The following is a 26,761-nucleotide window of genomic DNA, read 5'->3' as shown; positions in this document are numbered from 1 at the left end:
ACAAATACATTTGTCAAAATGATTATTTGCCTTTTCGTAAACCAATGCGTCTTATTCAAACAAGGGCACAGAACAAAGACTATCGGGGAAAGGGCATGCTTTACCAGCTAATGATCTTTCATAACATCCCTAGTTGATTTAGTGTTCCAATGTCAGTGAACTATAAAACAGGCTTATACGTTGGGAAACACAAACACCCGTTAGGATGGTTTCGTCTGAACCACTTTGTGTCGTTGACAATGATAATTGATCTGAAAAGTTCTCTTACGTGGTTATACATCAATCTTATCTAAGGCTCAGTTACATCTCTGAAAGCGTGCAAAAACGAACCGGAAAATATGTGATTTGCATTTTTTTTAATTTTCTTCACATAAAGGATACTGTTTCAACCTTGATGTAAACGTAGTTTTTTAACTGGCTAAAAGGTGGTCAAAATGAAAAACAGTGCTCCAAGTATGCAGCAAAATAAATTAATGGTATTCAACCAAGGAAAACAGTACTAAAATAGTCTATTAATAAAACTTTACAATGAACCTTAATCTAAACGTGACCGGGTAACAAAATCTATCTAATATAATGGCATACTCAAGTGTTCAGTGTCCGACAAGAGCGCTGTTTTTACCTTTTGACTTCAACACATCCTTGACACGCGACAGTCCTCGAATAATCTATATGCCAACATACAGGTTCAGCCAATAGTTGGCAAAGAATAATGGCAGAAACGTCCTATCCCACTAGCTGTAACTCTTTAAATTTGTTGACCTGAAAAGCTTTCTATTTTTTCTGGTTTTCTTTAAATTCTACCAATTTAAAGGATATAGTCCTACTGAAAAATTGAACAAGTATATTTAAATTTTAACCGTTATTTGATTTCTCGCCATTTTTAAAAACTGGTAATATTATTTATCCCCTGCAAACGCTGTCAATGCTGGACAAGGCCCCACATCACTGGTAGTGATGCTGTACCCTGGCCAGCTACAACACCGGCAAAATTAAGGAATACCCAACTCATGTCTTTGTGGGTGAAATGGGCCACCAAATGGGTGACCATTTAATGAAAAACTGTAACTGTAAAATACATCAAACAGGCCACTAATTGATGACACACATAGTACAAAACGTGTGACCTTACAATAACTAACCTACTTATACGTGCGTAAAAGTGAGACACATCAATTGGGCCAAAAAATTGGTGACCAATAAACTGATACACAAAAAAATTTCCTTACAATGATTAACATGCTCATAACTGTGAAATACATAAAGTGGGCAACAAAATGGGTGACCAATTAACAGTCTAACAAAGAATTCACCTACATAGGTAACTCATTTAATCTTGCCGCCAATCTTGTGGGGCCCAAACACGCCACAAGACACACCGTGCACCTTGTGTCGGCCTAAAGTTCAGATGAGGTCCAGGTGCCGAAATGGCAGTCTTGCCTGGAGGACCGTCTCAGGGCAAAAGATGATAGGACAAGCCTTCATGATGACCTCTTGAACCCCCCCCCCACAGGTGGCGCTGTATGAACGTTTGCAGGAGATAAAACAAAAGCATATGATGTCCCAGTGGAAAACATTCAGCACTATGCATTACACTAGACTACTCTGTTACTCTGTTATTTCTATGAAGATTCCAATGCATATCGCGACCTACAGTGTTTTTGCTTTATTTGCATGAGGGTGTCATTTTACGTTTGGGCACGCGTTTATTATTTATCTTGTTCAAAATTGCGCATGCAGTCCCAGAGGGCAGTTTATTATTTATATAAACACTCCTCAGTGAATACATTCCCACAAACTTGTTTTAGTTTGAAAGTATAATCACAATATAATGCCAACAGATACAGCTAGTGGGTCTTTAAGTTCGTGGTAACACACTCCCCGGAACGGAATTTCCTTGCATGTCCTCCAGAACCACAAACGAGACTTTTTTTTGATGTCCACCTTAATCCACTGAGGAAACATCTTTGGATGCCCACCAGAATCCACAGTAGCAGTGGGAAGACCGTACCCACAGTCCCCAAACTTCACATCAGACACTTAAGTGACATGGAAGACACAGCGATAAGGCAGCAAGCGAACATTTAAAAGGTCAGGAAATTCATGAACGTACCTGATCAGGTAACACAATGGAACAACGTAACAATATTATAAGAATTAACAATGCTGGGATTGAATTACTAAATCAATTGTTTCGTCAGTCGACTTTGAGTTCTTAAATCCACTTCTCAGTAAATTATGGTAACCATGCTTTGCCAGAACTATTAACATACAACCAAAATACAGTAAAGCAATTAATACATGCACAGTTATTAGCAAACATGGTACGAGTCATTTTGCCATATTTTATTCACTAAGGTAGCAACATGGCAATGTTCCAAATTATATAATCAAATATACATATAAGCTATATTTCTTTGTTCGCATAGTACTAATCAGAAATGAGCAAGTTGTCAAGTAAGTGACCAGTCATAAATTGTGTTAGCAGACAAAATAACATACTTTTCCATAGGAAATCATTTTAGAGCACAGTATATATAGCATAAATCAGAATACATTTGAACGGGGCAAATTAAAACCTAACTGACATAAGAGTGGTATTACAACAGTATCGCAACGATTTATGCTGATGATACAATATTAAATATCAATGTTATCAATAAGATTGCACCAGACTTGAACTTGTTTCCGGCTAAGCAATACTTGATAAAATCACTGAAAGTGCAAAAAGTAGACGTCCAAGCCTATTGGCTTGGCCTCTACTTGTTTTGATGGGGTTTTTACGCTTCTTCTTCTTTCTTCTTTCTTCTGTCAATTCTTTGCCAGCCTAGATCTGGAAAACTTCTGCATGTACACTCTCAAATGTGGCACAGTGATTAGGCCAATGACAGTTGGTGTGCCTGACCTTGAATTTTCAATTAGTCACATGACCTGGTGGCCATATTGGATTTTCCTATAACCTAAAAGTAGCTTCTACTAATGCCCCAGGGGTCAGTTCCATTTGAAATTTGGCGTATAGCAATGATTTTATCTCTTCTTTAAAATTTGCAAATAAAATCGACAGTGGTCATTTGACCTTGGCGCCATATTGAATTTTCCAAAGATCTAATTTAATCCTCTAAAAATCGTAAACTCTAGAACCAACAGACCATATCTACTGAAATTTTACTCATGTCATGAAATGCCATGCATGTCTTATAGGAAGGGTCATCATTTTTCGCGCAACAAAAAGAAGGCTAGATGTAACCAAAGTTACACAGGTCTTATTGTTGAGAATAAACCCTTGCCCCAGCCAATCATGTACTTCCATGTACTTTTCATGACTTTTGTACTCCAATTTCACATTCATATAGTACAAGACAAAAGGAACGAAATGATCTGGAAATACCCAAAGCTAAACACAGAGTAGGTCAGTTTACAGTAAAATATACAGCAACAAACACTTGGAACAGCATACCTGATATCATACGGAACATAACAAATAGAAATAGTTTTAAACGTGAATATAGAAAACATCTCCAATCTCTTGTCTAAAGAAATGTATCACTGTAATATATTTCTGATTTCTTTATATTTTTTTTCTTTTCTGAGTAGTTTTCTGTAATGTAATTACGTGTGTTTCTGAGGAACAGCTTGCCCACATTCTTTTGCCAAAATATGTTAATGAGGCTGGAGGCGGACTCGATTAGTTGCTGGACAACTATTTTCCGTACTCCTTTTCCCTCCTTCTGTGTAATCGATTTATTGTAAATTTACATTTGATCTTCACTTGTTTTTGGGAATAAACATTATTATTAATCAGATGGCCACATTTCAGCTAAGTATATCATAATGTGAAATTTGATCTTTTTTAATGAATTACTTTAAACTTTGCAGAAGGAAAGTATTTGTAAAGGTTAAAACGTATTTTTGTAAAATTCAAAGTTCAAATTATATGTAAAACAAAGCTACATGAGGGCACTGTAATTAGGGGACAATGGGGAGAGCCAGTGGCACGAGCAATACATCGAATCGACCGGCTGTTTTGCTGTTTGTCGGATTTATTTCTCGTATTTCAGTTTCTTTTTATCTTAATTAATGTATGAACGTCTATATTTTCCAGTTCCTTTCTTCATTTTGCTATTTCGCCGTTTCGCGATTTCGTCAATGATAATCAACCAAGCCATTTTTTCTATTGCTTACACATTCATTTTGAAAGTAAATTTGGCAAGAGTGGCGTGAAAGAAGGAATAAAAATGAAGAAGGTTGATTGATCCAACCAAACGTTATGTATTTATTGAATTTAAAAATGGCAATTTCGAGGGGGGGGGGCAGCGTTTGGTAATTTCGTTAAATTTCTGCCGTAATGACCTTATTTATCTGCTGATCGCTTAATCAACTTATGTGGGTAGCGCCTCTGTCGACCAAAACGAAGGTCATTGCAATACGTAACACGTTAAACGGCGACAGAAATTCAATTACCTAAGAGACCGTTCAGTTTTTTACGGCCTGGTGGCCGGCAAAATCTTGTCGCCCGTGTTCAAAAAATATAGACCCCCCCTGCATTTTTCGTGAAAAAAAGATGACACCCCCCCTTTGTAACACGAAAAAAATTGATGACCCCCCCCGGCTGAAAAATAACCACAACCCATATGTCAAATTTACCCGCACGGTTTCAAGTGGATTTGAACTCCGGTTCGCGGCGCACTTTATTCGTGTAGCAGAGATGCCAGAGCACAAACTTCCCAGTCACATCAATGCAAACGTCTCTTAGTTAGGACAAGTGTAAGGCAATTTTAAACTGGACATTGTATAAAGTGAACTTTATTGGAGTGGTTCGCCAAAGGCAGCCCTCCGGTTAAGAATGACATGGGCCATTACGTAAAGTCAACTTTATTCTAGCTTGTAAAGAGTGTCATGGGCCATTACGTAATGTAAACTTTATTGGAGTGGGCCGCCAAAGGCATGCGCCTGTTAAGAGGGTTATGGGCCATTATATAAAGTCAATTTATTGTAGTGGACCGCCAAAGGCGTCCCGCCGGGGAAGAGGATCGATCATGGCCATTGCATGAAGTAAGAGTGGGCCGCCAAAGGCATCTGCCCGCTAAGAGGGTCATGGGCCATTCCATAAAGTCAATTTATCGTAGTGGGCTGCCGAGGTCGGCCCGCCAGTAAAGAAGGTCGACCATGGCCTTGGCATAAATTGAACTTTATTGTAGGTATTATGTTTTTTGAAAATGTGGTGACCCCCCTTTCCTACCAGTGAAAAAGCGATGACCCCCCCCCTTCGTGGATTCCAAAATTACGAGGACCCCCCCCCCCTTGGATTTTGCCGGGGCCCCCCGGCCGTAAAAACTGAACGGTCCCTAATAGGTTTAGGCAGGACCACGAAGTGGGTGCCACGATCAGCGGGTGCCCGACCGGCTAGATCGAAGTAGCATTTTCGGACTTGAAAAATGCACTCTCGCGATCGTTTTTCCCCTATTTTCAAGTCAAACAATTAGACATTTTGATTGCCTTTCGAAATATCTACTTTTATTCTGAATTCGTCGAACATTTTGTGAAAATACGGCTTTTAAAAATTCAAGAAGATAACATTTCACTTTCAGCATGCGTGCGAGACGTTAACTTAAACCGCAACATTTTAACTATATTTTTGCCACGCTATTTATAGTATCGCATCTCGTGACGCACGTGTGGCTTCCAGCTGACCGAATGAATTGAGGTCATTCACTCGTAGTCTGTGGCGCGATCAGCTGATCAGCTAACGCAGTTGCCAACATTCAAACAGTTCCGGCCAACATCGCATCGTTTTGATACGTAAGTTATCTGTCGGTTTTCTATGTAATGTGTCATGACTTTCGAGATAAGTATATGCTGAGACATGTCGCTTAACTCTGCATCCCTGTAAGGCTGTGTAGGCCTATAGTATATACCAATCTGCGTAGTTATAATTGTTTACGAGTGCCCGGGTAATCATGTGGTTAAACCTTTGGTAGGCCTATTGGTAAACAACACACATTTGTTAGCTGCACGCAAAGCCGGAATTAGTACACTGATTTTCAACCACGAGGTGAGCCAGCCGATTCGCATTGGTGTCCTGTGTGTGATAAGTCGCCAGATCAGCAAACAGTTGATCGTCAGTGATGGAGAGGTTATGTTGTGTCAGTTACTTGACATGTGACATAGTACACCATGGAGGAACAGCAATGCAGTTATTACACAAACCAATGATACGCTCCCTAGTGTGCACAATCATTTGATTGAGCGCGATTTTAAAAACGCCAAGGGCTGTCTCTTGCTATAGCTTGACTACCGACAGCGCAAAATCGTTGACAATCACCGCTGTGGCATTGCGATTTGAGAACTAATGTCATGTATGGATCGATAATTAGAATATTATAATTTAAGATACTATTTTTGTGTGTACAGGTCGGACATTGCGATCGACAAGGGCTGCGAAAACAGTAGGCCCTACAATATGGTGTTGTGTATACTCAGTCCCTCCGCCCCCACTGTCAGTGACACTGAAATATTTCGAAGTGACACGCAAGCCATTTATCAACTTTGTGAACTCTTGAACCTATCTTAATTCTGCACTTTTATACGTCCCATTTAAATAAACTTTCAGACTTTCGGGACGTTTGATGTATACCTCTGCTGACCCCTTTCAAAACTTAAAATACGACCGCGCATTGCAATTTTTAATGCATGTTTTGTGTAGGATGATTTTTTGCTCACGTGTTCACATACGTGAGCATATGTCGCAGCGATGTCTGTCTGTTTGTCTGTCTGTCTGTCTATCTATCTGTTGGTCCGATATCTCAAAAACGACTGATCAGATCAGAATCAAATCTGATACATAGATTGAATTAGCAAATGGCAAGAACTGATTAGTTTTTGGTGGGTGTGGCTTGCATACTTTTTGCTCATTTGCATAATTAATGATTTTAGAAAAAACGGATATACATTAAAAACAACTGCACACAATTTGATGAGATTTGCTACAAATGTTAATCACACCAAGATATATCAGCAGTGGGAACCATTAAGGGGTGACATGAAAGATAAGTGCAAATTTGCATATTTAATGAACTTTCCTAATTAGGGATATATATCTGATTTGACACGATCAAAATTGACCAAACTTGCAACATGTATTGAAGATACTATGATACAATATTATTGAAAGTCATTTAGCATTTTCTCGTCAGGCAATTCCTAATTTGCATATATAATGAACTTTCCTAATTAGGGATATATATCTGAATTGATTTGACCAAAGTTGACAAAACTTGCTACATGTATTGGAGATATTATGATACAATATTATTGAAAATCATTAAGCATTTTTACTTCAGCCAATTCCTAATTTACATATTTAATGAACTTTGCTAATTAGGGGGATATATCTGAATTTACTGGACCAAAATTGATGAAACTTGCTATATACAGTAAAGATATTATGACACAACATTATTGAAAGTCATTTAGCAGTTTTACGTCAGCCAATTTCGAATTTGCATATTTAATGAACTTTCCTAATTAGGGATATATATATAATTGATTGTAGTGGCTGAAACTTGCTGTATAGTTCAAAGATACTATGATATAACATTATTGAAGTCAAAAGACATTTTTACTTTTGCATATTAAATGAATTTTCATTATTAGGGATATATATCTGAATTGACTCGATCAAAATTGATGAAACGTGCTATGTACATTCAAGACACTATAATACAATATTATTGAAAGTCATGAAGCATTTTCTCTTCAGACAATTCCTAATTTGCATATTTAATGAACTTTCCTAATTAGGGATATATATCCGAATTGACTTGACCAAAGTTGACAAAACTTGCTACATGTATTGGAGATACTATGATACAACATTATTGAAAATAATTAAGCATTTTTACTTCAGCAAATTCCTAATTTGCATTTTCAATGATCTTTTCTAATTAGGGATATATACTGGGATTTACTTGATGAAAGTTGACAAAACATGCTCTGTTCATTGATGATTATACCAGGTTAAAACAATAGTAAAAGTCATTTAACATTTTCATGTCAGCTAATTTATAATTTGCATATCTAATGAGCTTTCACAGTTTGGCATATATGGCTTGAAAGACTTGGCTAAAGGTAATTACACATGCTATATAAAGTGGTGGTACAATGACAGCAGTCAAAGAAGGTATTTTTATTCTCGCTAATTACGTATTTGTATACTTCATGATCTTTTAGAGTTAATCGGCTGTGAATATTGTTCATTATGTTGATCATAATTCTTTCAATGAAGTTGCAAACATGTGCCAAAGTTTCAAATTTACACACAACTGCAATAATAATGAAACACGTGTTCAGATTATATCTGGTTATCTCTGACGACATTGTTACTCATATTCTGATATTCAGACTGATTAGGTCATATAAAAGAAATTTAGTGTGTCCGAAAACATGCCTCTGAAAATTTGGGTAAGCAGGCCGGAGGAAATCATTTTTGCTGGCTGAGACCCATAAAATACGATAAGATTAGAAAATTTACTCAAAATATGTTGAAAATGCGAAAAAAATGACTAGGGTCAGTTGGGTTTTCTAATGTAAGTCGGGACACCGGACATTTTATTTATTCGGCCTTACTAGACTGGCATTCATTATTGATGGGCAGAAACTGCAAGGCTCAAACCCTTATATTCTTCATGTACTTAGCAGGAAGGTATCCGGTAACTCAACCTACCCTATAAAAACCGACCGAATTTGTTGTGCATTTTCAGAATTCTCCAATTTTACAATATTTTATGCGTCTCATCCAACAAAAAGGAAAGAAAATCTTCCTGCCTATTTATGCCTACCCTGATTTTGGGAAGCACGTTACTATGGAAAAAGGCACTTTATTTTTAATTTGGCATAATGTAAGTTGTTAACATTGAAAAACATTTTTTTTTCGTTGCAGATTAGAACATTTTAGCTGTTACCACACTGTGAAGAGTAGAATGTTGTCTAAAAGAATCACGTCTATACAGAGTACCGTGACTGGAATAGGGCTTGCTAAGTGCTTAAAAAATCCTTATAATGCAGAGTCCAATCCAAACGTACGTGGCAATGTTTACCAACACAATAACTGGTCATAATTTGTCCAAAATCATCTGCCATTTTTTGATATAATAATATATTTTCCAAGAAGATTAATCATGTTTGTTTCCGTCAACAAGTTAAGCCTTCAAAAAATACGGTCAGTCGGTTAAATCTTTGCCATATTATATTTTAGTTTGGTTTTGGTTAATCTATGGCAATTATTTAAAACACGTGCGTAATCTTTATAAATTTGACAAGCAGTGTAGTGTCAGCGGGTTTCAAATAGGTTAGGACGGCTTACAAGAAACATACATATATTTTCTTTGGCCTAATAGCGTTCTAAGTATACTATAACATTTTAGTTTATTGCTTGGGTTAACAATTATCAGTCGTCAACATGTTTTATTCCGATGTAACTACCTTTAAATGGGTGTTACAAGGCGATCGATAAACTCGATAATCTGTAACTACCGCCTTCAACGTTGTTTATATCCCTACAAGACAACAAGAGAAACGGACGACGTACACACTGCATTTCTCGACCAGACTTTGCATTTTTGATAATAAGATTAAGTATTAGTCCAGTGACATTGACATGGCAAATTGAGTTGTTACTGATGGCTATGTCCTTTTTCGCAGGGCATTATCAATGCTGGCACAGCCGAAAATACAATTTCTCATGACTTAGTCGCTGAGAAGGTGGGTGGTCTATCTAATGACACTGTATTTAATGGACTCGATGTTTTAATCAATGCAAACGAAGATTTGTCGTAGAGAGTGACAACTGCTAAAAAAGAAGTCACTTTGTGGGAATCAAAAGTTGCATTTTAGTTCAAAAGTATATGTCAATATGTCAGAATGAGTGCCAATTTCTGGAATATAAATCAGATTTCCAGTACCTTACCCATTAAAGGTACACTGTCACCAGTTCCGATTTTGCCACAGTTTCCATGGAAAGAAAAAATCTCACCAATTACAGATTTTCAGCGGGTGGCCGCTCTTTAAAAACAGTGCCCTCACATGGGCATTTTGAATGCCAAGAATTCCCCTTTGACAATATAGGGGGTTATTTAGATTACAGGTGACTGTATACATTTAATCTGTGCCAATCGATGATAAACTTTCTCCAATCAGATTCTGCCGATAGTAGGTCAGGTTGCTCATAATAAAGGATAACATGTCCAATACAAGTTATTTAACTATAAACTATTTTGGTAATATTAAGAGGCTGCGACATGTATGATTTCAGTGTTTGCTCAATCTGAACCTTAAATCAAATGTAGAAATGGGTAGGTCGGTAAAAGACCGATCCGTCTCTACATCGGATGCTCGTAAAATCTACTTTTGCTCAGACACATTTAATGACTTGATCTATTATTCTACATAGGCCTTTGACGAAGACATCGTCTTAAATCCCGAATTGCTGCATCTTTTTTGCATTTTTTCACGATAGGACGGTTTGAAATCATGTGCAACTTATATACAAATTGAATACATTTCAACACTCCCCTGCGAGGGACCTTGATGCCAAATTTAAGCCTCACGTAGTTTGCGTTTAGCTTTGTCAAGGCTAGCTTTAATGGCTCAAATCATTGGCATTTCTTGGTGCTTGACGCACAGCAAGACAAATCAAGCAGTTCAAATAAAATGATCGTTGCATTAAAATTTCAGTCGGATCCGGAGTGATTCTTTTATCTTTGCTTTCATTCTGTGTTTAGCTGTCCACTATAGAGCCACCTTCTAAAAGAGACATTGATGTACTGAAATATCACGATTACACGGGACTATCACCATTAAAGAATACCTTGTGCTCTTTTCTGACAAAGTACGCCAAAGCACATGATCAACTTGATCCAGATAAGGTACGTTTGTTTCTGCTTTTCATGTGGATGCATTACGCCCAATCATGACAATATTTTCCTCATATCAAAACACAGATAAACATATTGGTTATAATTAATGCCGGTATATAAGTGTGAAGGGGTTGGACCACTCAAGCTGAGTGGCTTTGATAGTGGTATCTTGGCTAGGTGACTATAGGTGCCGTATGTTGCGAATTCGAATCCGATCGAGCATCTATTGCAGAGTTCGCCTTTACGAAAAAATCGTGCGTATTTACGCATTGAAATTGACGCTGTACGCATTTTTTTCATTGGTATGCGTTTTCTATACGCAAAGGATATACCGAAAGCACTCCCCACGACTGAGCTTAGGCGATAACCAGACGAAATTTGTTGCAACACATTTCTGTCAATCACTCATTTTGTGTGGAAAGTTTCGGATTCTCTGGGCGTTGTCTGAAAAATCGGCATCGTAGTTCACACGTTATCACGTTAGGCACGTTATCATGTCAGCTGTGCCTATGAATTACGTTGCTAATTTTCAGGCAAGCGATAGTTTCTGAAACTTATGACACAAAGTGAGTGATTGACAGAAATGTTGCGACAAATTATATAAATGCCAACCGTGCACGATCATCGCGTCTCGCTGTTCCCAAATTTTGATCAAGCACACATGCAGCATGGCGTCGAAGCAGACAAATCTGTTTTCTTTCAACTTTGCTCTACGAGTCCGTGAAAAAAATCATTCATCGGTAGAGCTCGTCGGAATCCCGATAAATTTTGAACACTGCAGAAGTGTCTGGATAAGCTGCCATAACTCTAACTTTTGGGTTGCCCGATGTGTTTTGACGGTCGCATGTATACCCTTCGCTGTTACATTTCAACATTGTTCAAGTTTTTCGTTAAACTTTTTTCATTAAAATAATGTACATCGTACAATCCGAATATGTAGTGAAGGTGTATTCAACGGCACATTGTATTTTGCAGTCAGTGTTTTCATCAATCGAGTGCGGAAGTGAAATTACGCATCAAATCCACCATTACGCAATTTTAGCAGACTAATGGCGTATGCCGTACGCGAGTGAGAAAAAAAGTCACCGCGAACACTTATTGGAATTTCCTCAGCTAACCATAGATGATTTGTGCTTTTTGAAACCTCCTGACATATATGGGAATATTTGTTGTTGTTAATCTTGTTTATCATGGTTCCGGAAATTTGGCGAAATATAATAAACACAATCATCAAACACTTATACTGCGCATGACGTACAAACTTTGCTCGTCTCAGACTTTTCCAGTGTTTGGACACAGCTGTGAGAATCTGTGTGCAGGTGACCGCCAAACTTATCTCCGAAACTACACATTTTCAGTACGCTCATCACTGTGCATGTACTACGGTTTATTTGAGCGGACTGTGTTAACATGGACATGTTTGTTACAAAGTTTTGAACAACAGTTTGCCTCATAGTTGAATTTATTCGTTTAACTGTCTTGGGATTCTGAAGTTAAATTCTGATTACTGTTACATTTCCTATCATGCTTTTATACACATCACCTGCAACGGCCACGCACATGCATAGCGCATACGGGGTAATGTGCTGTACCGAGAGTTGAAACGTAAAAAACCAATGTTTGTGTTGATCAAGAACTGTGAGTTTCTTCAGTGTTACTGGGAATGATCGGCGGCCAATATATCTTCTCTAAATACTTCCCACAGTTGGTATGGTTAAAGGTAAACAGTCGTCAGAACAGCGCCTGTGCGAGTTTCTTGTTCACAAACAATGTATATTTCGTGCACGATATGTACATGTACCTCATCACCATAGCTGCAACATTTAAATTATACGATGTAGATTATGACAGACGTCATGTGTTAACATCAATAATCATCATACTTTGGATACAGTGTTGCATTGGTCGTATTGGTCCAATAAGACCATCGAGCGCTTCTGCGGCGACTGTATTCCCTTTAAAGGGAATCAACTTTTTACATTTTCAGCCTTCGTACAACACTTACCCGGAACTGTAACACATCACGATTGTCTATTCTCATGGTATACCCAAACAGGATTGATATTTGTACAGACGTCATGAATTATCAGTTTATGAACTGCGCCATATAAGCTTACATATCTATTTACAGATCCACAGCGTGAAACAGCATCTACTTAAAGATGAGAAAATAATAAAAATAAAGATATAAGACAAACATATCACAGGGACACAAACTATAAACAAAGGAGAAGTAAAACCTTATTACATTGCAGAAGGATAAAAACAAATAATCCTGCTTTTTAAAAGGCTAAAAAAACACCCGAATCCAAACTCCTCCTTTCAATACAATCATTTAAACAACCAGAAGGGCACCTGGCAAAATAATGTTTTGTAGCATGCACGCCATTTAAGTTCTTTATGCAATTTCCAACATGTGAATTATAATTACCTTCAAGACGTTCTTGTTTCTGGACTATTTATTTCTTTTCAGCTTGTTGTTCTCAATGGCTGTGGACCATGCATTACAGCATTGACAATCGTACTGAGTGACCCAGGAGGTGAGTACAAAATGAGTCACCTGTTCACCCAGCAGGGAATCACTGCCGGTTGTAACATCACGGTGGTGGCATAACAATGTTCCCATGAAAGATATTATGCATTGGTTAAATATTATATGTGACGCATTGCGTGTGAAAGCATTGTTTAATAGATTGGTATTCGTAATTTTGTGATTTGCAAATGCAATTTCAAATTCAAATTGCCCATGCTATACCTCAAATTTACACTCGTAAAGCAATAAGTGGTTTTTCAACTATTCATGTTAGGCTTGCACATTGAAAAATAGCCTTGGCTATCTATATTGCATTTTGGAGCTCTTTTCGACCGACCCCTAACAGTCTGGGGAATCCTATTCAGAAACCTTTGAACCAAGATGGCGTTATATTAACAAGTACAATGCAACTGATCCAAGACAGAAAAGTCAAAGTTCCCACTCAGGACTTCCGAAACCACTACGTAACCTTATATTTCCACTTTGTCCGTATGGGGCGCTATCTCTGTTCGGAGATGTTTGAATGGTTTTCCACAGATAGTGTCGGGGAGGCCTGATGAGAGCCCCCAGGTGCAGTCTGGGTAACCGAGACATCTTTTTTTCTCAACGTACATGTCAAGAATGAGTTGCCGGCCCTTCTTTCCCATCATTAGAGCTCCGACTCCGCCTGTTCGTCTCACAAGAATGCTGCCCACCGGGTATTCACCGGTTGGCCACGCCAGTCTTCTAGAGATGTATTATTTGGCTCATTAGCGTTTTGTTAAAATTGAGCATGTAGCAAAACAGCTATGGTCCACATGCACTCTCACCTGTCATCTCTTATCGGGAACGTGTTATTTTCTTTCATGTTTGTTTTATTCACGTCGTGTTGTCTGCTCTCCTTACTTTGTTGATTATTGTCTCATTTTAATGCAAATGACTGGCAGTCCATGGGATATAGTTCGACAACTAGCCATTCTGCAGATAGAATGTACACTATGAATACCTGATATATTATGTGATTGATGCAACCTATGACGAAACTATACACGAGTCAGAAAGAGAAACAGAGACACACAGACAAACAACAGACAGACAGATATATCCGTTCGATTGACACAATGAGTTGTTTCATAATCATGCACATTTTGAAAGTTACAAGAGTGTCGAAACTTTTACATACCGTCGAGCATTTGATTTGGTTGTGAACATGACTATAGTTTAAGGGATGAAGACGTTGTAAGTAAACAGTTTGCTAACTTAAGAGATCATTTATATTGTTTAGGATTCCAAAGTGTCTTAATGATAATAATAGATTTGTCAAGAAAAATAATTTCAGTAATGCTTACTAATTCAGTGCATTGTAAAATCTTGGACGACATTTGATGGCATCTTTATCTGTATGAAAAAACAACTTCCGTCTTTCGTAATGCAAATTTTGTTTCTACAAAAAATTAAATACGTTTTATAGACATATTGATGCATAATATTTACATCATAGACGCATGGTTGATGACGACACCATATTACTCTTCTATGAAAAAAGATGTTGAAAGACTACCTCTGGCGAAGATAGTTTCTGTTGACCTTTGCAGTCAGGTTAAGTACATTCTGGTCTATCAATGAGTTACATATTTTACTACATTATGTACTTTACCAAACACTCTGGGTACCGATACTACAGAGTCCGTATGTTTGAGTGTGAGAGAAATTTATGCCATGACTCAAGAAGTACTCACTTGTTTGTCACCAACTTAAATGGATCTTTTTATAGATTCTTTACTCTATTGCCTATGATTATTTCATAATAAGGGAATTATTACGGGTACTAATAGTTTGGACATTGTATTCTGGGTGATTAATGGCCCGTGTACATATGCATGGTCCATTAGTGTAAATTCGTATTCCATTTCTTTTATTTGTTAAAAATAATACCGACAGGGCAAAACATGTTATCGGTATAAGTAGCATATCAATGTTTGGTTTTAGTGTGTGAAACAAGTTAGTTCGGTTAATAAAAGTATATGATAGCCATGTAGTATTAGTCAGGGGACTCAAGCTTTCACATTGTCTGAGACGCGTGTCCATGTTCGCACTGTTATTCCGTGAGTTATTTTCGAATTCACGTATTTCCGTGAGTTATTTTCGAATTCACCCAATAAATTTGACAGACATCTGGAGAAAAAGGAAAACCATTCCAACTGACAGTAGATAAGTTAGAAGATGCTCTTGAACAAGCAACTCAAAAGGTATTGACATGTTTCATTTTGATTAGCTATTTGTTCAAACAGAATAAAGATTCTGACGATTTGCAGTGGCTCGGGTAGTTTTATCTATGTGATAACGATCATTATTTACAGCAACCTAAGGCATCTGAAACTATGACTATTCTCTGCCTGATTGGCTGTTTGGATAAGAACCAATTGGCTAAAAGCTTCCGATATACTGCACGATATCCCCGGAGATAGTGTTCCTCGTTATCAGAAGCCCCTTTTGTAAAAGTTTGAAATGTTTTGATGAGATCATCCCAAACTTAGTTTCCAATACTTTTAGCATTTAACTCTTTAAATGGTTGCCAATGCATAGCTGACTTTCAGCAATATGACAACAAAACTCGATACAAGTCTCTAATCAGCTTATTCTTTTTAGTCTTATATTAGAATTTACCATCCAAGGTGTATCATTTTGTTTCTCATGTATAACAAACTGTCAAATAGTAATATTTGTAGACAGATGGGTTTCTTCAAAATCAATTATTTAGTCCGGTCTTTCCGGGAGACAGGCTCTCTAATTAAAGTTACTGAATCAGAAAGACTCTTATAGGAAACCACTAGAGTTCTAAGCTGGTGTGTTTTGCAGGAAAAGCCGCTCCACCAGATGATATTACAATCAATATAATATGTATTCTGGAAATGTTCAGAAGTGTCTAATGTCATGGTCTTTACAAGTAAGTAGCTTCTTTTTTTTTCACAGGGCATTAATGTTCGTGGCTTGATTTTAATAAATCCACACAACCCACTGGGTGATATCTATTCCAAGGAACTCTTGATGGATTGTTTGCAATTTGCAAAGAGGTGAGTCTCTGTTTTTTCTAACCAAGCTCCCTGTAAACAGGTCCGTACTACTCAAATTTACAGAGGCCAAGTCATGGTGATGTTAACAAAACTGCCCATGATCGTCATTTATTATGTAGACTTTGATTGCGAAAGTCGAAATTTATTGAATTCATATTTTAAATAGCATTTACAAACACGAAAAACACATAAGAGCCGACGAACTTGCAAGAGCTTATTGATGCATATGCAGAATAAATCCTATATAATGTGCTAAGGCACTTTGACAACTTAATTAGGAAAAGGGCAAGATTATGTTCTGGCTTGCAGCTGTTACTTAGGGCTGTAAGTTATTACATCGGTCAAGAAGGATAAGAGGAATAGGGACTAGACTTAAGTCCCATGCTCGCGCAGGAGCGAACTGAAAGTCAGCCAGATTGGATGCAAGGGTGAAGGTGTCGACAGGACGAAAACTGATGAAAGAATGAATGAATGACAAGGAATATGTTCCAGTATCAGTAATTTCATGTTGTATCTGAACGACGTGTTTGTCATTTTCTTATTCCAAATATGTCCAGTGCACATTCAAGTATATGTAATGAATTTGACAGAACCACATTAATAAACTTTTCTTTGTGCCATGCTACAGACATGAACTTCATGTCATAGCGGATGAGATCTACATGTTTTCTGTGTTTGATGAAGAAGCAGAGTTCACCATGTGCTAAGTCTGGAAGATTTGCCAGATCCTAACAGAACTCATTTCACTTGGTCATTTTCGAAGGTAAGTCAGATAACTGTTCGATATTATATATTATTACCTGAATACATGAGTTTATGAGCCCTATAACAGGTGACAATTTGCCCGACACCGAGAAGGCAAATTATCTCCTGATGCGAGGGCACATAAACCCATGTATTCAGGCAATAATATTTTCATTGTGTGCCTCTTCATAATTAACTCTATCTGACATCAAGTTACTTGCTTGGTCATTCTCAAACAATATTACCATTATCGACCAACATTTAGCAGATTTAATGAAAGTCAAAATCACAGTGGGCGCATAGATATTTTACATCTATGGCGTTAAACGTCAACTTTGACTCGACGGGTTTAAGCGGACCGGGAAGTATTTAACGGTCCGTACATCGTTCACTGGCCTGCTAACTCCCCGGATGATCCTATTGAAATCAATGCATTGATTTGTACTCTACGTCGAGGGATGTAATAAAGCATTCCTGAAAAGAATTTTCAATAGCTCTCGAAGTGCAGTTAAGGTAATACTTGCTAGGAAACAGAAGAATGAATATTAGAAAATTCAAACCGTTCTCTCCAATATAAAGAATAAACTCCAAAGATACCTTTGCCAAGTTTGGATCAGAGAAACTCATGTGACCTCTGAAACTTACTGGTATATGGCAAATTTCTTTTGCTATTTGGAATTCAAAATGGCCGCTCTCAGTATAGTGTGCAAAGACGTTAACTATAGTACCCTATGGTCTGATGATTCACGCACTTACTTTCAAAAAACAATTAAATTTGGCCACCAAAGATTCATTTTGTTGGATATTCCAAGCTAAATTCTCTGAATTTAAATCCAAAATTACCCATGGTGTCTAGTATTTAGACTTGTTTTGTCTGAATCAGAAATTACATTTGAATCGTTTTAACGTGAATGTGTAAATAGCGAACTTGATAAATGCATGGACGAAACGAAATGAAAGGAACGATACACGCCATGTGATTGGCTAGACGCTGCAACGTTCATTCTTTTCGTATGCAATCCTTTGTTCTGATTGGATGAACGAAAACGACGAAAGCGTTTTCGCTCCTTTCGTTCACATCCTTTTTCTTGATTGGCTGAACGAACGTGACGAAAGATTTGCATATTCATTTTGTCTGCATGGAAGGGCGGGCTGTTGTAGTCTGGTTCCCTGACCCATTTCCCAGGTAGAGGGCGTGGGGAAATATAGGGTCAGGTACCGGCTAATGTAAACATGGACGCTATTGGGTTAAAATAAAACAAGCTGTGATTAGATGAAAGTGACACCTGTAACTTTTTCTCATCTTTCTTGGGTTTCGCACTTTCAGGCTCACTTGACACCAACTTCTTGTTTGTACCACAAAGCCGTTGAGGTAGAAAGAAAGACTTTCTACCTCCATGATTTAGCCACTGGCCACAAGAATATAGTGTATGGTGTCCAATCCATGCCAAAATTACTACTTTGATTTTGCAACACAACATGCCATTCCGAATTCTATTTTACAATTCAACATGCTATTTCACAACTCAACATGCTATTTGACAACACATCATGGACTTCCAAATCCTATTTTACAACTCAACATGCTCTTCCCAATTTCATTTGACAATTCAACATGCTATTTCACAACTCAACATGCTATTTGACAACACATCATGGACTTCCAAAGCCTATTTTACAACTCAACATGCTTTTCCCAATTTCATTTGACAACACATCATGGACTTCCAAATCCTATTTTACAACTCAACATGCTCTTCAATTTTTGACACTTCAACATGCTATTTCACAACTCAACATGCTATTTGACAACACATCATGGACTTCCAAATCCTATTTTACAACTCAACATGCTCTTTCCCAATTTCATTTGACAACACATCATGGACTTCCAAATCCTATTTTACAACTCAACATGCTCTTCATTTGACAATTCAACATGCTATTTCACAACTCAACATGCTATTTGACAACACATCATGGACTTCCAAATCCTATTTTACAACTCAACATGCTCTTTCCAATTTCATTTGACAACACATCATCATCCTATTTTACAACTCAACATGCTCTTCATTTGACAATTCAACATGCTATTTCACAACTCAACATGCTATTTGACAACACATCATGGACTTCCAAATCCTATTTTACAACTCAACATCCCATTCTAAAGCTAGCTCTGCGGAGCAGGCAGTGTTACTGGCTATCGAACAAGATTCAAAATGGCGGACGCGAAATGGTCCCCTCGCACAGAGAGAGAAATGCGAACTTTGCACAAGTCTAAAAACGCAGCTTAGTACATTGTGTATCTAAACAAAATGAGCGTGCTCGAAAACTAGGATCGATCACGATTATAAATTAAAAATTGCCTGTTTTTGGAAAAGAAACTGCGCACTGCAATCAGCAGTTTTGTCTATTGTGCACCGTGCGTGGGAGGCTTATCGTGAAAGACCGAGATTTACTATATGGCGCATCTGATATGGTCCCATCGCATAGAGAGATGAAAATAGGCTTTGTCTAAGTTCAAAAGCACAGCTTAGCTCATCGTGCATCTAGACAAGTTGAGCGTGCTCAAAATAGGAAATCGATCACGATTTTGGGTGAAAAAACGATTGTTTTCGGTGGAGAACTGCGTGTTGCAACCAGTGGTTGGTTTTGCCTATGGCGGTCAGCAGGGCTGTGGTGGGAGGCCTTTAGCCGGCAAGGGGTGGACCATTGGGGAGTGGAAAATTTTCGAAAAAAAAATTCCCCACAAATTTCAATAAAAATAATCAGCCAAAGAAACTTGAGAAAAACAGATGACGCACTTAGGTAAAAGGAAAAAAAATCCGTCAAAATTCTGAAACATTTTTATTTTAGTCTGCATCAGATATACTATGATTCTTTGGCCAAGAAAGGGGGGGAGGGGAGATCTGAAGGGTATAATCGTGGCCAGTAAATGAAGTAACTTTTTTATTTTATAACTTTTTGTTTGTTCATCATATGTTTTTCTTTCACTGAAGTTTGGCATCGTAAAGTAATTCGAGATATAAGATAATATAAAAATCATATCTATGATTCTTTGGCCAAGAAAGGGGGGGAAGGGGAGATCTGAAGGGTATAATCGTGGCCAGTAAATGAAGTAACTTTTTTATTTTATAACTTTTTGTTTTGTTCATCATATGTTTTTCTTTCACTGAAGTTTGGCATCGTAAAGTAATTCGAGATATAAGATAATATAAAAATCATATCTGTGATATCGATTGTTAACAACTGTATTGTGGGTCTTTACACTATGATTAATTAACAAGAATTCAACAATTCAGGCAGCTTGCATCGGTACATAAAATGGGAAATATTCACCAACCATATGACAAACAATCACTTTCTTTGTATTTCACTATTCAACGAAACTGATTTCCATTGTAATGTTTAAACTTTATTTTACAATTAAACATTACAAATCCGTATTTTTCTTTTCAAAATTTCATTTGTACACTTGTCTTGACGGTTTCGCTTTTCTTTCTAATTCCACATAATATCCCTCGTCATATACACAGGCTTGCAATTGAGATATTTCATACTCAGCTTGCTGGAGATTGGTCACTACATCATCATTTATGATACCATGACCAGTGCCGTTCAGAACAACAACAAGCCGGAGCAGTGTTACCATTCTTCGGTGTAGCCCATCATACTCATGATCGGTACTTTCTAACTCTCTTTCCAATAGCTGTATTTTCTCTGTGATGGTCTGCCTGATGAAGGCTGTGTTACGTGAACGATTCATTTCAATGATTATCATAAGTAGCGAGCAGCCATGACAACTGACAACTAAGCCTCAGCAAGCGGAGATGTAAAATACGAATATGGGGCCAGACAAGGGTCAAAGCTCTGTTGGAACGGACTTCGCGAGAAAGACTTGTGGATAACAACCGATAGAGGTCGCTGTAATGTCGCTATCCGTATTCTTCTGCACTATTGCATTTCACACGCACGGTATTCAACCGTCAAGACAAGTGTACAAATGAAATTTGAAAAGAAAATACGGATTTGTAATGTTTAATTGTAAAATAAAGTTTAAACATTACAATGGAAATCAGTTTCGTTGAATAGTGAAATACAAAGAAAGTGATTGTTTGTCATATGGTTGGTGAATATTTCCCATTTTATGTACGGATACAAGCTGCCTGAATTGTTGAATTCTTGTTAATTAATCATAGTGTAAAGACCCACAATACAGTTGTTAACAATCGATATCACAGATATGATTTTTATATTATCTTATATCTCGAATTACTTTACGATGCCAAACTTCAGTGAAAGAAAAACATATGATGAACAAAACAAAAAGTTATAAAATAAAAAAGTTACTTCATTTACTGGCCACGATTATACCCTTCAGATCTCCCCTTCCCCCCCCTTTCTTGGCCAAAGAATCATAGTATATCTGATGCAGACTAAAATAAAAATGTTTCAGAATTTTGACGGATTTTTTTTCCTTTTACCTAAGTGCGTCATCTGTTTTTCTCAAGTTTCTTTGGCTGATTATTTTTATTGAAATTTGTGGGGAATTTTTTTTCCGAAAATTTTCCACTCCCCAATGGTCCACCCCTTGCCGGCTAAAGGCCTCCCACCACAGCCCTGCTGACCGCCATAGGCAAACCAACCACTGGTTGCAACACGCAGTTTCTCCACCGAAAACAATCGTTTTTTTCACCCAAAATCGTGATCGATCTCCTATTTTGAGCACGCTCAACTTGTCTAGATGCACGATGAGCTAAGCTGTGCTTTTGAACTTAGACAAAGCCTATTTTCATCTCTCTATGCGATGGGACCATATCAGATGCGCATATAGTAAATCTCGGTCTTTCACGACAAGCCTCCCACGCACGGTGCACAATAGACAAAACTGCTGATTGCAGCGCGCAGTTTCTTTTCCAAAAACAGGCAATTTTTAATTTATAATCGTGATCGATCCTAGTTTTCGAGCACGCTCATTTTGTTTAGATACACAATGTACTAAGCTGCGTTTTTAGACTTGTGCAAAGTTCGCATTTCTCTCTCTGTGCGAGGGGACCATTTCGCGTCCGCCATTTTGAATCTTGTTCGATAGCCAGTAACACTGCCCTGCTCCGCAGAGCTAGCTTTAGAATGGGATGTTGAATTGTAAAATAGGATTTGGAAGTCCATGATGTGTTGTCAAATAGCATGTTGAGTTGTGAAATAGCATGTTGAATTGTCAAATGAAGAGCATGTTGAGTTGTAAATAGGATTTGGAAGTCCATGATGTGTTGTCAAATGAAATTGGGAAAAGCATGTTGAGTTGTAAATAGGATTTGGAAGTCCATGATGTGTTGTCAAATAGCATGTTGAGTTGTGAAATAGCATGTTGAATTGTCAAATGAAATTGGGAAGAGCATGTTGAGTTGTAAAATAGGATTTGGAAGTCCATGATGTGTTGTCAAATAGCATGTTGAGTTGTGAAATAGCATGTTGAATTGTAAAATAGAATTCGGAATGGCATGTTGTGTTGCAAAATCAAAGTAGTAATTTTGGCATGGATTGGACACCATATACTGTGACTTAGCACACCTCTTAATACTTTTAGGACGTCGACATGATGCCTGGCATTTTTCACGAAATTCGGACACCATTCTATCCATCGAAATCAATCGTCGTTCACAGTTCCAACAAAGTTTGCTTTCAATCAGCTGTGATATCGCAGCAGTACTAGTGGCGTGTATCGAACGTGCTCGGGTCATTGGGGTCACGCCACAATCCGCGATGACCTCAATGACCCTAGCGCGTTCGATACACGCAACAAGTACTGCTGTGATATCACAGCCAGCCTTCAATCACCTCTATTTCCCCGTACTTCTGGATTAATCCTTTCAGTTTATGTTTCCCGTCTTGTGTGCCAATATTTTTGGTTCGGATACCAGTGTTCGAACATAATTCTGATCCAGTCGAATTTTGACCGGCGTTTTCATAGTAGCAGCCATATTTGTTGTAGCATGTTCTGTCAGGTGACTAACCTCCGCCATCTTGAACAAAATTCTGTTCAAGATGGCTACCCGGTACCTGACCCTATATTTCCCCCACGCCCTCTACCGGGGAAATGGGTCCGGGAACCAGACTAGGGCTGTTGTTAATCAAAATGCTGGCGCCTCGCTCTCATTATATATTCACCATGATGTAATTCCGCCGTCTTTGAAATACAAGGAATAAAACTGACCACGGGTTCATGAGACCACTGAGACTAACCGAAACACGTTGACACTTCGTTTGACGCGCTACACGAATTACACAATGCTTGAAAGGGGGCCGCGACACCATATTATGGTGTAGATAGTGACAATTTGTATGATTGACGTGCGGATTTGTGAGACCACTTTCATGCTTTTACACACTGCAACACGTTGAAGTTCGTAAATTATGCAAAGAAAAAAATGGGAGCCATACGTAAACCGCGACTTAGCCGAAACCGCGACTTATTGAGGCGCGACTTAGCGAGGGTCCACTGTACTTTCATGACACGAGTTGAATGGAGGTCACGGTGAATGAACTCTGTTCAATCTGCGTTCACTGTTATTCCTTGTATTTCAAAGACGGGAGTTATTACATGGTGAATATATAATAAGAGCGAGGCGCCAACATTTTGAGGAACGACAATAGCTCGTTCTTTCCAGACAATCAGTAAAATGGGTTATGCAAATATTTTGTCACTTTCGTTAACCCAATCAAGAAAAAGAATGTGAACGAAAGGAACGAAAATTCTTTCTTTGTTTTCGTTCAGCCAATCAGAACAAAGGATTGCATACGAAAAGAACGAACATTGCAGCGTCTGGCCAATCATAGGGCGTGTATCCTTCTTTTCGTTTCGTTTCGTCATGCATTTAGCAAGTTCGCTAATATGACTCAAATTTGATGAAACTTGGTACAGATGTTGATATACCTGAGACGTAATATTCTGCAGTTAACGATATTAAGAGATGTCATGTCAAATAATTTGATTTGCACATTTATAAACTTTCCTAGTTTAATATAGTGTACTTTTTCCGTAAATACTGTATTAAATTTAATGAAATTCTGTTCAGATGTTGAACTCTCAGTACTGTAACAGTGTACAAAGACATTTATCGGTATCATGTTAATTAATTGCTAATTTGCATATTTGATAACCGTTTCAAATTAGTATGATATGTCTAGAAAAACTGCAGTAAATTTAATGACATCTGGTACAAATATTTAACTCCAGTACTGTAATAGTAGAAGTACCGTGTCAATGATTGCTAATTTGCATATTAATGAACTTTCCTCATTTCGTTTTCATGTGGATTCACATTACCATCAATTTAGTTCCTACCGCTGACTAATTCCAAGTTATTAGCGGGGACTATGTCATTGTGAATGACTTGTTTTATGTAAATTTTTATGGACTGCATCAAGTCATTGGGGGTTTCGCCTGTTGGATGTCAGTGAAGATAAACAAATAAAATAAATACATTGTTTCGATACGAATGTGAATTTGCCGTATTCTTTTCCAGGATTTCTCCATGTCTGGTTTACGCTGTGGTGTAATTTACTCCTGGAATAAAGATATTGTATCGGCTCTAGCTGAGGTGGCTTACTGGTTTTGCGTACCCACTGTCGTGCAAGTTACGCTCAACAGCATGCTTTGTGATGAAGGTAAATATTCTTGTAGCAAACTCAAAAAAGAAGTATACCAACTTGTTCACCGAATCCTTTTACCATAAATTAATTTTTATTGCACATGCTTCGATTGTCTTATATCTTAAGTATCTGCTTTAGACTTTCCTACTTTTGATCATTAAACAGTCTCAAAATTGTTTATGTTTATAATTTCTTATCAAGATTATCTTATAACTCCCGTTTGAGGAATAAAGCCGCAATTTTTGACATTTTTCGGATATCAAGAAAGCATTGAGTACTCGCATGAATTTTAAAAAAATAATACCTTTGCTGAATGCAAAGAAATGATTTCATAAGTGACGTCTGGACAATTTTTTCTTATTCTGACTCACTTGCCTATGCCACATAAACATGCAACACGATTGACATTAATTTGGGATAATTGGATATAATCTCATCTGCTTTTCTTTCTATATTACAAACTTTTTTTTTATAAGTAATTTGCGATTTTGCAACATTCAGTTATATGGCACCTAACACTTTTGAGAAATTTGCAAAATATGAAAATCCAATTATCCCAAATTAGTTCCAATCGTGTTATGGGCACAATATAAAGCTACTATCCTAATATGTTTGATAGGCACAGGCATTTTAGTTTTTCGTTACCAAGCTTGCATGCGGTCTAGACATATCGTAACAGTGTACAGGGTCTGCTATGCATGGCGAGCGTTGTGCGCTGAAGTTGATTTGTTTTTGTGCAAACCGTACAATGTTCCACTGAATATTTAACCTTGTCTGGATGAAAGCAGAGTTAAGGTTATGCACAGCTAACTAGTAGGCCTATTTTGGCCTTTTTCAAGAAGTCAAGCAACACAAACCATTTTCAATATGAGTAAAAATTATTTAAAAAACTCAAGAAAGAGTGAATTCGTCCACTGTAATCGGAAGCGTGATTTCATCAAACGGATTATTATATGTTTGCTGATACCGATATTTATAAAAATGCATTTTTATACTTGTGTATAAAAGATATCATATTGTCAGGTAACACATTAAATTTTATATCAGATAATAGATAACAATTTCCCCTATGCTGTCGATCACTAAGAAATAAAAAAAATCAATCAATTGACATACAGAGTATTTAAAAAGTATACATCCAATGACAGAAATAATAAGTAATCAGTTTTGTGGCATTGGATTTATCATATCAATTCAAAGAAACATCAATTGCTATGGAAACTCATAAGACTTGTTACAAGATATGAACTTGAATGATTACAGAATGGGTGGTGCAAACATATTTACCAACAAATCGCAAGAGACTTAGGGATGCTCATGAAGTCATGTCGAAAGGATTAACGAAGCTAGGGATACCACACCTTGTAAGGTCAGCAGGACTCTATATCTGGGCAGACTTTAGAAAGGTGAGTTTCTGTCGACTATCATTCAGTTTGAACATCTATGTTTGTTGCAATGTCATATTACTGATTTCATACTCTTTCTTGATCAGGAAATCGTAACTATTTATGAAAAACCTTCTGTAGACTGTGACGTAAAAGAAACAGTTACTTGCTAATCCAAATTATTTCTAACATTTCCGATATTGAATATAAGCAGCTGAATATCATAACTGTACAATATTGCGAGTTGTCTGTCTTACAAAATTAATGGACGACAGATAACCATGTTAAGCATTTGATAAGTGGATACATTCAGAACAACATATTATCTCAACTGTTCGTCTGTCTTAACGGTAGTATGCGCCTCGAAGTTAAAGACTTCACTTTCGCTAAAATTTTCCTGACTGAAACTCCATGCTCTTAGCAAATCAAGAATAAATATCAGGGGCCATTTTTGGGTACTAGAGTAGCAAATGT

General features: G+C 37.5%; 1 protein-coding gene across 1 annotated transcript; it reads left to right on the top strand.

The window, feature by feature from the left end:
• The first annotated feature begins 5,722 nt into the window (after nt 1-5,722).
• LOC139131896 (1-aminocyclopropane-1-carboxylate synthase-like protein 1) lies at nt 5,723-26,302 on the top strand. The gene is made up of 12 exons (XM_070698208.1): nt 5,723-5,799; nt 6,412-6,463; nt 8,939-9,077; nt 9,700-9,759; nt 10,779-10,922; nt 13,387-13,453; nt 14,927-15,024; nt 15,597-15,674; nt 16,399-16,499; nt 17,128-17,262; nt 24,776-24,917; nt 26,166-26,302. Exons 3-10 carry the CDS (start codon nt 8,979-8,981, stop codon nt 17,204-17,206), a joined length of 726 nt encoding a protein of 241 aa, XP_070554309.1. The 5' UTR covers nt 5,723-5,799; nt 6,412-6,463; nt 8,939-8,978; the 3' UTR covers nt 17,207-17,262; nt 24,776-24,917; nt 26,166-26,302.
• Nucleotides 26,303-26,761: the final 459 nt, after the last annotated feature.

Source organism: Ptychodera flava, chromosome 1 (genome assembly GCF_041260155.1).
Source record: "Ptychodera flava strain L36383 chromosome 1, AS_Pfla_20210202, whole genome shotgun sequence".
In the NCBI taxonomy this organism is placed as follows: Eukaryota; Metazoa; Hemichordata; class Enteropneusta; family Ptychoderidae; genus Ptychodera; species Ptychodera flava.
This window is presented reverse-complemented; position numbering and strand designations above follow the sequence as displayed.